Raw genomic sequence first — 18,166 nt, forward strand, 5'->3', positions numbered from 1 at the left:
AGTTATCAGAGATGGCCACAAGAAGTTACTTACCTTGTGCAGTAATGATGGTTCTTTGAGATGTGTGTCCCTATGGGTGCTTCATTCTAGGTATATCTGCGTTCCTGCACTGCTGACTGGAGAACTTTTGTAACAGTGTCCGTTCAGCCTATGCATGTGCTGCCCTCTACCTCATGCTCTGCCAAAGGCAAATCCTCCTCAGTTCTTTCTCTACTGAAGAGTTATTGCCAAGAACTCTGAGGCAGAGGGGAGGTGGATGGGTCGTGGAGCACACATAGGGACACACATCTCAAAAAACCATTGTTACTGCACAAGGTGAGTAACTTCTTCTTCTTCAAGCAAAGTCCCTATGGGTGCTCCACTGTAGGTGAGTCCCAAGCAGGACCTCCCACTGAAGGATGGGGCTTCAGAGTCGAGTCTGTCATGGATGATAGAACTGTGGTGCCAACTCAGGCATCTGCAGGAGAGTCCCCCAATATGGCATAAGTGTGTGCAGATGATCAGGTAACTGATTTGCAGATTTCTGATATAGGGATACCCTGGGCAAAGGCAACGGACAAGAGACTGATCTCGTAGAGTGTACTGTGGATGGGGGTGCTAAATTGTGAATCTGGTAACAGAGTTTGATATAGTTCAAGACCCATTTGGAGAGTCTTTGAGCTGAAATCGCTGGGCCTTTCAACCTATCCGCAATGGAGAGGAAGAGTCTTGGAGATTTTCTAAAAACTCTTCTCCTGCCAAATAGGCTAAGGCTCTCCTAACTTTGAGCATATGGAGCATGGTTTCCCTATCCTCCTGATGAGGCTTGGGATAAAAGGTTGGAAGGTGAATCAGTTGGTTCACATAAAATGCAGAGGTCACCTTGGGAGTGAACTTTGGATGTGGTCTAAGCGTGACTTTGTGAGGGAAGAACACTGCGAAGGAGGGATGTGCCAGAGCCTCTATCTCCCCTATCCTTCTTGCCGAGGTCATGGCGATCAGGAATGTTGAGAGACATTGATATCATTATACACACACAAACTGACCAAGAATAATTCCATCAATAATAATCAAAATTTACAGATAGACTAAGAAAAATGCTGCTTGAGAACTTACGAGTTTGATTTAAGGGTATTTACTTTGTATGTTTTGACATATGATGTTGACAATTTGTGTTTTAACAGTTATAAAGCTTTGACTTTTTGAATATCAACACCTACTGTCATTAAATAATTATTCCTCCCATTGTCTGACCCCCATAATTTCCTGCAATTATGAAAATTTAAGTCAATAAAAATGGGGCAAAAAATAAACACTATTATCTATCAAATTTCTAAAAAATAAAATAAAATTTTGCCAAGTCTGGCCATTATGCACAACATTCTGCACCTCTCTTGTGCAGGATCAAACCTTATGAATCACAAAAAAGGCAGAAAATGCAAATGCAGCATTCAGGTTATACAGTTAAGCTCATAAAAATTCAAAAATTCAACAGTTAGCATTTCAACAGTAATGTTAATTTGGCTACAATGGATATCTGGATTTTTTATATATACATTCAATAACAAACAGCAATATATTAACCAACATATTAGTAACAAAATGTGAGTAGATGCATGTCATTCATCAGAGTTAAAGATACTATTGGAAACATTTTTTTGCACTGAACTGAATATAATGTATATAGCTTACTTATTTTGTTTACTATTTGCAAAATTTATTACCTCAGTCTTTTTCTGGTATATTTTAGTATCAGAGAGGCTTTTGTCTGTGGACTTTTCTTCTTGTACAACCTAAAACAAGAGGTATAGTATTATACTTATTTTCTACAGAAACAACTGACACAACCATTGTTCTGAAAAGCATGCAGAAAGTCAAAAACTTAATTCACTTACAACTTTTACAGATCTTGTACTTGACTTTTGGAGGTGTTCCAAACAGCATGGCACAGCAGAAAAGTTTTCTAAATTGACTGAACTTTCAGCCTTTCACACACACAAAAAAGGTAGCTTGTTGCACGTTTCACTTAAACAATAAATTACAAGTACAGTACAAGAAAAATAAGTTACCTTGTATGTTTTCAGTTTCTCTCTTACTCTACCTCGTAATGCTTCAGTTACACTCCTTCGTTTTTCTACATCAGCCACATCTAGGGTAAAGCCAGCATAGCATAACTTTTTTAACACACCTTCTTGAGGTACTAAATGCTATTTTTTTAAGTATATTCTTCTGCAGTGCACAGCCCATTTACTATTAATTATTTATAGTGAATAGAATGGTCTTCTTATGAAAGGTATTAGATAGAAATACAAACTAAAATAGTATTCATCAGGTAGTTTTATAGATGTAAACAGAATCACCAAGATATAACTAGAATCTTGTAACATGTACAATTTGTAAGATTTTTTTTTTATTTTATTATTTATTTTTTTAAATCCTGGGTGTCTGAAAAACACAAATGTCCAGGATCAAATTTTCAAACTGGCTTCTAAAATTACACACAAAAAATGTCAGACAGCAGAACCCTGACTACTAGCTACCATATTCATGCATACTCATGCTGATTTGAGGCATAACTACAGGAACAAAAGCAAAATATGTGGCCCCTTGAGCTCAATTTGAAAATTTGATGTCTGTTAACTTTACCATTTTATACTGAATATACAAACAAACATTCATCCAAACTTCCCTTATCTTTTCCCCACGCATTCAAATAAGAAGGATCAAATAATTTAAACTCAGCAGCTGCTTCCTGGTTTAGCTGCCTCCCATGCTCAGTGCATGGATTTGCACTGACGGCCTTGTTCACAGCAACTCCTTCTCTCTCTGGGCTCCATGAAAACCAGCCTGCTCAGCAGGACTTCAGTATATAATTCTAATTCCAATCATCACATTCATAGAAACATGATCTAGGGGAGAAGATGACAACTGAAGTGCTGGGTAGTTGGTGGAAGGTAACAGATTAAGAGACAAACGGAGGGGGGAAACATCCTACCTTTATTAAAGTGGCCAGAAGTGGCGAAGAACTGATCTAAGATTACTGTAAATCAGAAGTAACTCCACCTGTTTTCATGGTTAACTCATGCTTTACAGTGGACTAACCAACTTGAGAATCTGGACCATAGCGCATACCTCTAGATTTAAAATCTGGAGCCATCTATGCATAGCATACCATTTTCAAATAGGCAATACTTTGATATATCAAAACTAACCTTTTTGAAACCTAACAAACAGTGGCGGCTCTAGGCATTTTGCCACCCCAAGCACAGCAGGCATGCTGCCTTCGGCGGCATGCCTGCGGCGGGTCCGCCAACGCTGCGTGACCAGCGGACCCTCCACAGGCACGCTGCCGAAGGCAGCCTACCTGCCGCCCTCACGGCGACCAGCAGAGCGCCCCCCGCAGCTTGCCGCCCCAGGCACGCGCCTGGCGTGCTGATGCCTGGAGCCGCCCCTGCTAATAAAGGCCCTACTCCTGAAAGAGGTGACAATTATTTACATAGTTTTAAGTTTTGAAATTCAGCTTTTTTGACACTGACTTGTCAAACAAAATGTGGTTAATATTTTTATGGGACAAGTGTATTTTTTATCCTTGCCAACATCAAACAATTAGAGAAACTGGGATCAAACTTTCTAAATAAATTCAATGTTGGAAAGAAAAGTTTCATCTTAAATGTGATTTTTTAAAAAAAGTTGTATGTGAACACAAAAGGGTTAATTTCTAATAAAATATAATTGTTTTAATAATTTGGCCTAGAGTCTGAGACAGACTCTCAGATTTATTTTACTAATCAAAATAAATATGTAATAAAAGTAAATAATTGAAACCATTCTGTAGCATTCACTTTTTGAATGCAATGCTAATTTTAAAAATGTAGGCTCACCCCCCTTTTAATTTTGAATTAAATTTAAGTGAGTTGTGGAGGGGAGGCTGTATCTCTTATTATGAAAATATTTGCAATGTATTTCACATTTTGTTAAAAAAATCTCACTCATAAGAACAGCCATACTGGGTCAGACCAAAGGTCCTTCTAGCCCAGTATCCTGTCTTCCAACAGTGGCCAATGCCAGGTCCCCTAGAGGGAATGAACAGAACTGATAATCATCAAGTGATCAAGCATAAAACTCAACATTTTGCAATCACCTTCATTAATTGTTAGTTTGACGACCCTGAAAATATAGAAAAGTATGTATTCACAAAGGGCCCAATTGTTATACCCTTACTCATGGTGAATAATACCTTCCAGAGGTTCTCAAACTTCACTGCACTGCAACACCCTTCTAACGATAAAATTACTACATGAGGGTGGAGCCCAAACCCCGCTGCTTTGGGTGGGAGGAGAGGGGGCCAGAGCCTGAGCCCCACTACCCCAGGTGAAAGTGGAGCTTCAGCTTCAACTCTGGGTCCCAGCAAGACTAATGCTGGCCCTGGCAACCCCATTAAAATTGGGTTGTGACCAGTATACCTCTAATTTTTCCCACGCATGTATGGAATGTGTATCACCTCCATATTGGTGCACATTACAAAATTCAATGAGGAGTCCTTGTGGCACTTTAGAGACTAACAAATTTATTTGGGCATAAGCTTTCATGGGCTAAAACTCACTTCATCAGATGCTTGGAGTGGAACATACAGTAGGGAGGTATAAATACACAGCATATGAAAAGATGGGAGTTGCCTTACCAAGTGGGGGGTCAGTGCTAACGAGCCAATTCAATTTAAATTGGAAGTAGGCAATCCTCAACACTTGACAAGAACGAGCGGAAATCACTTTTGTAGTGTTAATGAGGCCAATGTAAACAATTTGAAACAGTTGACAAGGTGTAAGTATTTAGCAAGGGGAAATTCGTTTTTGGAAAAACAAGAAGGAGTACTTGTGGCACCGTAGAGACTAACAAATTGATTTAGTTTCCGTAGTGACCCATCCACTCCCAGTCTCTATTCAGGCCTAATTTGATGGTGTCCAGTTTGCAAATTAATTCCAGTTCTGCAGTTTCGCATTGGAGTCTGTTTTTGAAGTTTTTTTATTGAAGAACTGCCACTTTTAAGTCTGTTATTGAGTGACCAGAGAGTTGAAGTGTTCTCCTACTGGTTTTTTGAATATTATAATTCTTAATGTCAGATTTGTGTTAATTTATTCTTTTGCATAGAGACTGTCCAGTCTGGCCAACATACATGGCAGAGGGGTATTGCTGGCACATGATAGCATATATCACATTGGTAGATGTGCAGGTGAACAAGCCTCTGATGGTGTGGCTGATGTGGTTAGGTCCTATAACCGTGTCCCTTGAAATTCATGTGGCAGGGGTGGGGCTGAGGGGTTCATAGTGTGGGAGGGTGAGGGCTCTGGGGAGGGGCTGGGGATGAGGGGCTCAGAGCTGGGCCAGAGGGTTGGTGTGCAGGGGGGTAAGGGCTCTAGCTGGGGTGCAGGCTCTGGGGAGGGGCTGGGGATGAGGGGCTCAGAGCTGGGCCAGAGGGTTGGGGTGCAGGGGGGTGAGGGCTCTGGCTGGGGTGCGGTCTCTGGGATGGGGCCAGAAATGAGGGATTTGGGGTGCAGTGGGGCTACAGTGGGGAGAGGGAACTCCCCACCAGCTCTCTCTTCCCTCAGCAGCACCTGGGCTGGGGGGAAACGCGCCTCTCCCCACCGCAGTAGTTCCCATGGTTGGGGCTGTGGAATAGGCGCCTCTCCCTCAGCCACGGCAAATCCAGGTCAGGGCTGGGTTGGGGCCACGGGAAAGATGCCTCTCTCCAGGCTGCAGCAGGTCCAGGGCTGGGGAAGAGGCATCTCTCTGTGCTGCAGCCCTGAGTGCCTGCTCAGCGCTTAATAGACTACTGCACGGCCATGTGACCGAGCACCTTAGAGGGAACTTAGGTCGCAAACCACTTTGGGGTCCCAACCCACAGTGTGAGAACTGCTGCCTTACACCATGAGAAGTCCCACTGAATATGGTATTATTCAATGTGAGTGTGGGTATCAATCTGGACCAATAAACGTATACGATAGTTCCAGCTCAGGCAATAAGTGCATCTTCATCAAACAATATCAATCAAGAGCAAAGACAAGTATTTTTATTGCACTACCTTCCTGGAAATTCTGATCTACAAATTCTTCTGTTTGATGCCTAATAACATGTTCGCTGTCTTCAGTCAACTATGAAAAACAAATTACCAGAAGAAAGATTTAAAGTAAAAGTTTTAAAATTAAATTGCAGATCCCACATTTAAAATTTTCTAAACTTGCATATTGCACTGCTGGTGCAATATTTTATAGTATTTGCTATCGGTAAGTGTCTAATACGGTGTATGACACTGTACCTCAAACTAGCACTCTGGAACCCCCATATTCACCTATGTGATATGATATGTTTTGTACAGTGCATGCCTTGTGGGGGTATCATTTAAGGAGTCTTGATTTTTTGAACATTAATATCCTGTTGAATTGTATGTACTATCATTGTATGTGAAGCTATGAAGTAATGCTATGTATTTGTTGCTTTAATGTATAGTAAAAGGGAAATGTCCACAGCTAGCCTTTCAGTGGCCACAAAGGAGTAACTAACACTGACAAGCCAGATTTACATCTAGATTGGCCAGACAGATGTTGATGTCTCATCAAGCATCCACTCTCCTAGAGACTCCTCAGAGAGGGCACGTATACAATGGGGGTTACCTGACCCCTACCTCACAGCAAAGATCTTTCTAGCATGTGGAAAGAAACTATGAGGGTTGATGATATCATCACTGGGCCTTTCTACTCCCCAATTTCAACACCTAGAAGATCATTTGGAAGACAATGAACTGTGGAGACTTGCCCCAGGATGAGAAGGGACATCAGCCTGTGTATTAAGAATTGTAAAATGCATGGAACATCCAGTGTTAGTCTGTTAAAGTTAGAATTTAGGCCGCAATTCTATTTTTATTTCTTATGCAACCAACTATGTACTCTGTGCCTAACACTTATAATCACTTAAAATCTATCATTCTGTAGTTACTAAACTTATTTTAATGTTTTGTCCTTACCAATGAGTTTGTCTAAAGTGCTTGGGGAATCTGCTCAGATTACAAAGGCTGGTGCGTGTTCATTTTCCTTTGACAAAGTGGTAAACTAATTAATGAGCTTGCAGTGTTATGAGGGCTATGGTGTTGGCTGGAGTCTCCCTCTGTATAATTCATGAGTGCCTCAGCATGAATTCATGCAACTCAGCAACTCCACATGTTGATGGAGTGATCACAACACCTGGACGGGTTGGCTGTTTGTCACTAGGATAGCACTGAGAGAGCCAGCTCAGGGAGGAGACTCAGAAGTCCCACAGTTCCAGGTTGTGCAAAGGGAGTATGCCACACAATGATTTTCAACCTGTGGTTCATGGACCCCTGGGGGTCAGCAGAGTATGTCTAAGATTTCCAAAAGGGTCCACCATTTGAATCTGAATTTGTTTAGGGGTCCGCAAATGAAAAAAGGTTGAAAACCACTGCTTTAATAGATTAAATATTTACTTTCACAAATACAATGTGTCTGTCCTGAAAGGATATAGTAAATTAAAAAGATATTGGGCCAAATTCTGCTCTTACTTACACTGCTAAAAATCCATTATACTACTACTGACAGAGTAAAATTTAGCACAAGAAATACTGGAGCTAAATCTGATTAGTTTTGTAATTAGTTTTTATCAAACTATATTTAAACGTACTTTACCGTTAGTAGATTTCTTTTGATTTTTATGAAGTACTTAAACAATTAAAATATTTGTTAGAGTAATATTAGAGCCTCCACAAATGTTGCCAGCCTGCATCCCTTCCTTTTGTACATTCAGCAGGTAGTGCATGCCATTGTAACCATGGAGCTGAGAATTGCAATGAACATTATATTGAGCAACTTCACCTAAATAACTGACACGCTGTCTAAAGCTGATGCAGGAGGGCAGTCATTTGGGGTATGCAAGAGAATGTACTGTCTCCATTGGGTGCTTATTGGTATGCACATTGAATTCAAGGTTTTGGTTTTAACATTTAACGCTCCTAACAGGATGGGTACCAGCTACCTTTCCAACATTCTAAAAAACACTATTCCATTTCCCTCCTCTAAAGTTTGATGATGTAAGTCTACTTGTCTGGAGGGCCTGGAGTGGGCTAATGCAAAATGTAGCAGTCCTCTGGCTTGGTTAGAATCAGTGTCTTCTCAGAGGTTAAGAGGAAATAACCTCTCAATTTTTTTCCCTATATATAAAATGGTGATAGAATTTACTAACCTTTGTAAAGTGCCTTCACTCAATAAGAAATGCTGCCGAAGCACCAAATATTATTATTAGTGCAGTAGGACCTAACTAACACATTGCATTTGTGCTCTGTGTCCTGAATTACCTTTCTATCTGCTTCGAAATTTAAATTTATAGATGAGGGATTTAATCTATAAAGCCCTATATATTTTGCACCTGGCTACTTTGGGATTGACTCTCCCCATGCAACAGCAAGTTGGTTAATTTTAACTGGGTTGGTTTTGTTGACAGTCCATAGCTGTGCACTCTTGAGGTCTAGAGGCAGAATAATTCTTGGTGCAGAGTTCCTGACTATAGAATATGCTCCCTCTGGTGGTTTGTCAAAGCCTCACTTAAACTGTTAGAGAGTGGTGCAAAGTCCATTTTTTGAGTTAAGCATTTCCAAATAGTTCTATACTAAAGCACCATCTTTGTTGCTGCTACTTTAAATTTGCATTTATAAACTGATGCTTGTGCTAATCTGTAATGGTTCCAGATTTCATAGTAATAGACATACTATAAATCAGTAAAATCATGAATACATTCATGTGTCAAAATTTAAACTTCTAAGTTTACAGAAATAACATTGAAATACAGGAAAGGAAAAAGGTTAATAACCAATAAGCTGCTGTAAAAGAATACCGTATTCAAATCAACCTCTTTTTTCCCAATGTTAAAATCAGGCAGGAATGTTAGACAGTATCACACTGTACCATAAATAAAAGATAACGCAGCTGTTCCTCTGAAGGCTGCTTTCAACTTGTTCTTGTTCCAAATGTTCTCCAGTTACCTATTAAACTTCATTGGTTTAATAGCATGTCCCAACAATTAATGTTCTAACTTGCTTTAATCTAATAATATATCTAGCAACCCATTAGTTAGCTATATACAAAGAACTCTTTAAAACCATCCACAAGCTGAAACACCTCCTTTGTGGAAAATCCAAGTACAGACTGAAAACTGTACTACCTTCTTTCAGGCCATTGGATGCAAATTGTACTTCTTTTTACAGAAAATGACTTGGTTCTGTTTTCAGTTACACTGGTGTAAATCCAGAATAGCTCATCTGAAGAAAGTTGAATTATTACAGATTTACACCATCATAACTGAGCAAAATCTGGCTTACAAAGCGCATTTCACACTTTTAAACTCCCATTTATATCCGAAGTTCTCCTCTGCTTAAAAACTGGAGCACCTATAGACCTGGGTCTGTAAAGAACAAATAGCACAAAAGATTTCAGGAAAACATTAGTTTAATTAAGAGAGTAATTTAAGACACTACTGATGTCTAAGAAAAGATTCTAGATTCAAAAATGGAAAATGAAATTGATTGGTTATAATAGAGTCTTAAGTCTATATTTTGAAAAAAAATGTGGGTTGATCTGAATCACCATGTCTTTTTGAAAGACAACATAGCTAATTAGGGAGAAAAGCCTCAGAAGATTGATAAATCTAAAAGGAGTGATAAATAATGAGGACAGGGTAGCCATACAGAGCAATCTGGATTGCTTGGTAACGTGGGCCCATTCAAACAAAATTCATTTTAATACACCAAATGTAAAGTTATGCATCTAGGAACAAGGAATGAAGGCAATACCTACAGAATGGGGGACAGTATCCTGGTAAGCAGTGATTCTAAAGCATTTAGGCTCAAAGTAGACAAGCAACACAGGAGCACCCAGTGCGATGCTGTGCCAAAAAGAGCTAAACAGGAGAGTAGAGAGAAGGGAGGTGACTTTACCTCTACATACAGCATTGGCGAGGCTATTAAAATACCATATCCTGTTCTGGAGGATACATTTTTAAAAGAATGTGGAAAAATTGGAGAGGGTTCAGGAAAAGAGCCACAAATGATTCAAGGTCTGGCGAGAATGCCGTACAGTGGGACTTAAAGAACTCAATTTGTTTAGTTTATCAAAAGATTCAAGAGTGACTTGATAATGGTGAAAAAATAGTGGGTACTAAAGGGCTCCTTAATCTAGCAGAGAAAGGCATAACAAGAAATAATGGCTGGAAGCTGAAGCCAGACAAAATCAACTGAGAAACGGGACGCAAATTTTTAATAGCAAGGATGATCAACCACTGGAACAATCTACCTACGGATGTGGTAAAATGTCCATCTCAATGTCTTCAAGCCAAGACGGGATGCTTTTCTGGAAGATGTGCTTTAGCAAAACAACTTATTGTGCCCAATATGGGGGTAACTGGGTGAAATTTAATAGTTTGAGATATACTGGAGATCAGACTAAAAGATCTAATGATCCCTTCTGGCCTTAAACACTAACTATCTATGAAACAGAGAATCACAAACAATTTAACTGTATCTATTCCTCCTAGCCAAAGGGATAGCGGAGTTAAAGAGTCACTGTCCAAAAATGTAGGCCAAAATTAATATTTTGTTTATAAAGTTATATTTCTAAATAATTTCAAACAACTTGTGTTTAGTTTTGATTTAAACATTCCCCCTACAAACTTTGCAAACCAGGCACAATAGCATCACACAAATCCATGAAAACTGGAAAATTAAGCTGACCAGTCTAGAAGCAGCATAACTGGTGAAAAGAAATTTCGATTTTCACCATTTTCACTTTTAACAATCTAAGGTTGTATTAACACATGCGGGGATTTCTTTTTAAATATGACATAACCTAACTATCTCTTGAAAGGACAACTCTGCTATCAGTATGAAGTCTGGACTTTGGAATACCTGTGCACATAAGCTCTGTTGGGAAGTTATCTACATTGCCATGTAGATAAATTAAGTCAAATGCTTGTGAAAAAATTACATTCACAGCCAGTTTTAAAGTGGGCATTTTAATGCTAAAGAATGTATTTGGGCTATATAAAACAAGATATTGTTAGTATAACATACTCTTATACAAAGAGTAATGTATTACTGAAAAATATCTGTACTACTATTCAACAGCTAGTGGTCACAATTAAGTATATATGTGCCATTACATACAGAGCTCAAGGCATCAAAATACTTGGATTCTACTAGATAAAGTATCTTCTAACATCTGTTCTAATAAAAAGATAGATCATTAAAAGTAGCATTAACAAATTCACCTTTTTTCTAGCACTTTCTCTTCTCAGTGAGGAGTTCTTCAGAATTGCTTCTTGAGCATCCTTTTTCTGAAGAATTAGAAAACAGAAGCTTACATTATTATTATCTATAGGATACATGTCTTTGGAGTAAAATACACCTCAGTACTAAAAGAACACTAAAGGCCAATGCACCAAACAATTTGTCAAGCTGCCACAGGGCACAAGAGTATATCTCAAAAGACCCAAAAATTAGTTAATTGTTTTGACAGTAGGGGGCTTTTCAGTAGTAGTGACAGGTTTTTTGTTTTGACTGCCAATACTGGTTTCTCTAATTTGATGTGGCAGCATCTGGATGTTGCATTTGATATGCCGCTCCTGCACCTGGTCTGTCAATCTCACATTTTTTCCCTTGGTACCTAATCTATGTCTCAGCTGGTCTGGATCTGCCATATAAGGACAATGGAAAGTTAGAATTTCCATAACTTAAGACCCTCTCAAGGTCTGGTCCAAAGACAGGCCTAATATCAGTGTTTTATACTGCCATGTAGGAAATCCAAATTCTCCTCTTCCTCACAGTAAAGGTACTAGATCTGCAAAAAACTGATCATCCTTGGGAAATAAAAATAGAGTCTTACATGACTCCAGCAATCTCTCTAACCAGCTGAAAGGTAAAGTTCCCTAAAGTTCCATCTAGTAGATGTATTTAGAATTAAATTTTAATTATTTTTTTCCTGAAATCCCCTTGGATTTTTTCTCTTTCTATCCTCTGTAACTGAAGAGGACAGCATATCACTTAAAAAAAATTACTGCAGCCAAGTTCTTAATTGCATGTATTGCTGTGAAGTGACAAGGCCCATAATATACCCTGCAGACTCAGCATTACCTTTCCTAATGCTCACTTTTACAAATCTGTAAAGAATCCAAGCTCTAATCTGGGTTCTACCATTCTGCAGCCTTAAAATAGTTATACACAGCACAAGGATACCACAAAGAGAGCCTTCTTATGTTACCTTAAGGGTAGGATACTCAAGTGGTAACAGTCAGAGGTCTTCTGCTGCTACCACTCCTTGCACCATACACTGCTGGCAAAGACAGCACAGCAGTGAAAGTAGGAAGAGAAGGAAACTGAAAGAAGTATCCAATAGGAACCGCTGACATTTACCATTTTTGTTTATATCCTACAATTTTTACACCATCAGTAATGCACATTGCCAACCTATGAAACCACACATTGTCAGGTATTATCCTCCATTCCCCATTACCTCCATTTGTTACATCCACTTGTTGCATTTTGCTTTAAGTTCTATTGTAAATTCTTTGTGATGGGCTATGTCTGTCTCTGTTTGTACTGCACTTACATAATGGCGTATGATCCTGATAATAAGAAGGAGAAGAAAGCAGCAGAATATGGCGAAGGAAGCAGGGATTAAATTACTGAGGTGAGGAAGCCTATGGGAACGCATAACAGAAGCAACTAGGAGAGGGAAAAGAAAGCAGGGCAAGGAAGAAAAGCAATCAACCTAAGGAAATTAAGATAACCAGGGAGAGGCAACCATCAAGGAGGCAAGAAGTGAGAGGCAACTGTTGGGGAGAAGACAGAAGCAACAAACAGTGGGCAATAAATATCAAACAGAATGAGAGAAAAAAGAAAAAAAATTAACAAGATTAGTAGCCAGTTACTGGCATGGCTGGCTCAAACATGATTTGTGTTCACACATCACATGGTTAAAAGTCTATTAATAACAATAATAGCATTTCACCTTTGCCAGAGGCTCATCGACCAGCCAGTTCAGCACTGCATGTTTGTGTGTGTGCATACAGTATGGATATGACCCCCTAACTGTTCTTGTTTGGTCAGTCCTCCTTTCTCCCAACTCCTTATTGCAAAGGGCATCCCATAGCCAGGGCCGGCTCCAGACCCCAGCGCGCCAAGCGCGCACTTGGGGCGGCGCCCACAGGAGGGTGGCAGGCGGCTCCGGCGGACCTCCCGCAGGCACGCCTGCGGAAGGTCCGCTGCTCCCGCAGCTCCGGTGGAACATCTGCAGGCATGCCTGCGGGAGGTCCACCGGAGCCACGGGACCAGTGGACCCTCCGCAGGCACGTCTGCGAGAGGTCCACCGGCGCCGCGGGACCGGCGACCGGCAGAGCGCCCCCCACGGCGTGCCACCCTGCTTGGGGCGGCAGAAATCCTAGAGCCGCCCCTACCCATAGCACATATGATGCTGATGTTTCCTTTTATGCACATCCCTTGGACACCATATTCCCTGATGAAACACTATGGAATAAATTGCCCAGTTTTTCTCAGAATGTTCTGTACAAACATGGTTAGATACCACACAGGAGCAGATTCGCAAACATGGTTGTGAAAGGAGAAAATCTGCTGTGTGAACACAGACTGAATTGCTTGTTACTGGTTAATCTGATCAAGCCTCTAGTCTAACTAAATTATTTTTGATAGCCTCAGGACATTATTGGTTCTTGACATCGAAGACTTCCTTTGTTAGCAGCTAAAAATCTCAACTCTAAACTACAGAGCTTTACTATTTAATGACTTCCCACTCCTGTTGTTACTGGTTCTCAACACAATGTCTTGTACATATTCCCCTCTCCCCCCCCCAAAATAATAGAATTCTGTGCAAAACAGAAAATCCACAGATCCTCTGGGTCTTCTATACACAGATTTCTATTATTGATTATTATGATTATCAGTATTTAGCTTATACAGCATGAATTAAGAATGCTGAATCCAGTCATCTGTATTTTGTCTAGAAAGGAATATAAAACATTTACTTTTCAACTAACACAACTTCCCTTAGTTGTTTTATCTGATGACATTTCTTCTTCTTTTTGAACAGGGTCCATTTATTCTGAAGGGTTTAAACAAACAAGATAGTAAGTAAACTGAAAAACACAAATGGTCATATCAGTGTTTGATACTAATACTATCAACTATCAGACAATTGCAAGTTTCATTGCCCAAAATAAAAATATTTAACTTCTCTTCAATCCAGTGGGTCCATGAAAGCAATGTTTATACAGCATTTTAAAATCTGTTTAATTATATAACATGAAGGAATAATATGAAACCAAGAGAAAACATTTTAAATTCTTAAAAATGCAGAGACAGAAATAGAGAGAGAAAAAACCAACTATACTTCCAATGATTAAATTTTTTTTAAAGAATGTTCATCGACCAACATGATGCGCCAAATTCTTACATATTTTAAAGTTAGCTATCCTCTATTTTACAATCACGGTGCATTGTATTTCATGTTTTTCTAGTCCTAGACACCACAATAAATTCAGATTAAATTCTGGTTACATAATTTTGTAGCAAGCATTTTATTGAAATACTATATAAAGTATAGTATTCTATTCTGATATTTAACATTTGTATTATATCCTACTATAATATATAAATGAACTAAAATCTATGTTTAAAACCTGAGTTAAAATACAGTAACCCCTCACTTAACATTGTAGTTATGTTCCTGAAAAATGAGACTTTAAGCGAAACAATGTTAAGTGAATCCAATTTCCCCATAAGAATTAATGTAAATGGGGGGCGGGTTAGGTTCCAGGGAAATTATTTTCACCAAAAAAAACCTATATATGATGTAGATATACACATAGTATACGTTTTAAACAAACAATTTAATACTGTTCACAGCTATGATGATTGTGAAGCTTGGTTAAGGTGGTGAAGTTAGAGGGTGGAAGAGGGAGGGATATTTCCCAGGGGATGCCTTGCTGCTAAATGATAAGAACATAAGAACATAAGAAAGGCCGTACCGGGTCAGACCAAAGGTCCATCTAGCCCAGTATCTGTCTACCGACAGTGGCCAATGCCAGGTGCCCCTGAGGGAGTGAATCTAACAGGCAATGATCAAGTGATCTCTCTCCTGCCATCCATCTCCATCCTCTGACGAACAGAGGCTAGGGACACCATTCTTACCCATCCTGGCTAATAGCCATTTATGGACTTAGCCACCATGAATTTATCCAGTCCCCTTTTAAACATTGTTATAGTCCTAGCCTTCACAACCTCCTCAGATAAGGAGTTCCACAAGTTGACTGTGCGCTGCGTGAAGAAGAACTTCCTTTTATTTGTTTTAAACCTCCTGCCTATTAATTTCATTTGGTGACCCCTAGTTCTTGTATTATGGGAATAAGTAAATAACTTTTCCTTATCCACTTTCTCAACATCACTCATGATTTTATATACCTCTATCATGTCCCCCCTTAGTCTTCTCTTTTCCAAACTGAAGAGTCCTAGCCTCTTTAATCTTTCCTCATATGGGACCCTCTCTAAACCCCTAATCATTTTAGTTGCTCTTTTCTGAACCTTTTCTAGTGCTAGAATATCTTTTTTGAAGTGAGGAGACCACATCTGTACACAGTATTCGAGGTGTGGGCATACCATGGATTTATATAAGGGCAATAATATATTCTCAGTCTTATTCTCTATCCCCTTTTTAATGATTCCTAACATCCTGTTTGCTTTTTTGACCGCCTCTGCACACTGCATGGACATCTTCAGAGAACTATCCACGATAACTCCAAGATCTTTTTCCTGACTCGTTGTAGCTAAATTAGCCCCCATCATGTTGTATGTATAGTTGGGGTTATTTTTTCCAATGTGCATTACTTTACATTTATCCACATTAAATTTCATTTGCCATTTTGTTGCCCAATCACTTAGTTTTGTGAGATCTTTTTGAAGTTCTTCACAATCTGCTTTGGTCTTAACTATCTTGAGTAGTTTAGTATCATCTGCAAACTTTGCCACCTCACTGTTTACCCCTTTCTCCAGATCATTTATGAATAAATTGAATAGGATTGGTCCCAGGACTGACCCTTGGGAACACCACTAGTTACCCCTCTCCATTCTGAGAATTTACCATTAATTCCTACCCTTTGTTCCCTGTCCTTTAACCAGTTCTCAATCCATGAAAGGACCTTTCCTTTTATCCCATGACAGCTTAATTTACGTAAGAGCCTTTGGTGAGGACCTTGTCAAAGGCTTTCTGGAAATCTAAGTACACTATGTCCACGGATCCCCTTGTCCACATGTTTGTTGACCCCTTCAAAGAACTCTAATAGATTAGTAAGACACGATTTCCCTTTACAGAAACCATGTTGACTATTGCTCAAGAGTTTATGTTTTTCTATGTGTCTGACAATTTTATTCTTTACTATTGTTTCAACTAATTTGCCCGGTACCGATGTTAGACTTACCGGTCTGTAATTGCCGGGATCACCCCTAGAGCCCTTTTTAAATATTGGCGTTACATTAGCTAACTTCCAGTCATCGGGTACGCCGATTTAAAGGACAGGTTACAAACCTTAGTTAATAGATCCGCACTTCACATTTGAGTTCTTTCAGAACTCTTGGGTGAATGCCATCTGGTCCCGGTGACTTGTTAATGTTGAGTTTATCAATTAATTCCAAAACCTCCTCTAGTGACACTTCAATCTGTGACAGTTCCTCAGATTTGTCACCTACAAAAGCCAGCTCAGGTTTGGGAATCTCCCTAACATCCTCAGCCGTGAAGACTGAAGCAAAGAATTCATTTAGTTTCTCCGCAATGACTTTATCGTCTTTAAGCGCTCCTTTTGAATTTTGATCATCAAGGGGCCCCACTGGTTGTTTAGCAGGCTTCCTGCTTCTGATGTACTTAAAAAACATTTTGTTATTACCTTTGGAGTTTTTGGCTAGCCGTTCTTCAAACTCCTCTTTGGCTTTTCTTATTACACTCTTGCACTTAAGTTGGCAGTGTTTGTGCTCCTTTCTATTTGCCTCACTAGGATTTGGCTTCCACTTTTTAAAGGAAGTCTTTTTATCTCTCACTGCTTCTTTTACATGGTTGTTAAGCCACGGTGGCTCTTTTTTAGTTCTTTTACTGTTTTTCTTAATTTGGGGTATACATTGAAGTTGGGCCTCTATTATGGTGTCTTTAAAAAGGGCCCACGCAACTTGCAGGGATTTCACTTTAGTCACTGTACCTTTTAACTTTTGTCTAACTAACCCCCTCATTTTTGTATAGTTCCCCCTTTTTAAATTAAAGGCCACAGTGTTGGGCAGTTGAGATGTTCTTCTCACCACAGGGATGTTGAATGCTATTGTATTATGGTCACTATTTCCAAGCGGTCCTGCTATAGTTACCTCTTGGACCAGCTCCTGTGCTCCACTCAGGATTAAATCTAGAGTCGCCTCTCCCCTTGTGGGTTCCCGTACCAGCTGCTCCATGAAGCAGTCATTTAAAGTATCGAGAAATTTTATCTCTGCATTTCGTCCTGAAGTGAAATGTTCCCAGTCAATATGGGGATAATTGAAATCCCCCACTATTATTGGGTTCTTAATTTTGATAGCCTCTCTAATTTCCCTTAGCATTTCATCATCACTATTACTGTCCTGGTCAGGTGGTCGATAATAGATCCCTACTGTTATATTTTTACTAGAGCATGAAATTTCTATCCATAGAGACTCTATGGAACTAGCAATCGTCTGAGCCCTCAAGGGTTAACACATTGTTGTTAATGTAGCCTCTCACACAAGGCAGCATGAACACGAGGGAGGGGAGACAGCATAGCAGACAGAGACAGACACACACCTTGTGTGTGGGAGAGAGAGAGAGAGAGAGAGATGCACACTTCCCCTTTAAGTAAGCTGACCCACTCATAAGTGCATTGTCTTTTTAAGTGGATCAGGAAGTTGAGAGAGCAGCTGCTGCCCCAAGCTCTTTCTGTCTCTCTCCATCGGTGTCCTCTTCCAGCTCTATATGAAGAAGGGGTAAGCGGGCTGCAGGAGCAGGGGGAAAAGGGACACCCTGACATTAGGCCCCACCCTCTTCCCACCCACCTGCACAGCAAACAGGAGTCTCTG

The 18,166-nt window shown here is 39.8% G+C and overlaps 1 protein-coding gene across 2 annotated transcripts in view; it reads right to left on the minus strand.

Moving 5' to 3' along the window:
- Positions 1-18,166, minus strand: part of CC2D2B (coiled-coil and C2 domain containing 2B) — a 112,399-nt gene that overhangs the window by 89,940 nt on the left and 4,293 nt on the right. The window contains exons 3-8 of one of the 2 annotated variants that reach the window (XM_039482533.1): positions 14,092-14,147; positions 11,302-11,367; positions 6,059-6,128; positions 2,049-2,128; positions 1,875-1,964; positions 1,704-1,772 (exon numbers count right to left, since the gene is read on the minus strand). In XM_039482533.1, the coding sequence (XP_039338467.1) occupies positions 1,704-1,772; positions 1,875-1,964; positions 2,049-2,128; positions 6,059-6,128; positions 11,302-11,367; positions 14,092-14,142 (426 nt within the window). In that variant the 5' untranslated portion in view covers positions 14,143-14,147. The remainder of the gene's footprint in view (positions 1-1,703; positions 1,773-1,874; positions 1,965-2,048; positions 2,129-6,058; positions 6,129-11,301; positions 11,368-14,091; positions 14,148-18,166) is intronic. The other variant, XM_039482535.1, reaches the window with a different exon arrangement.

This window comes from Mauremys reevesii, linkage group 7 (assembly GCF_016161935.1).
Source record: "Mauremys reevesii isolate NIE-2019 linkage group 7, ASM1616193v1, whole genome shotgun sequence".
In the NCBI taxonomy this organism is placed as follows: Eukaryota; Metazoa; Chordata; order Testudines; family Geoemydidae; genus Mauremys; species Mauremys reevesii.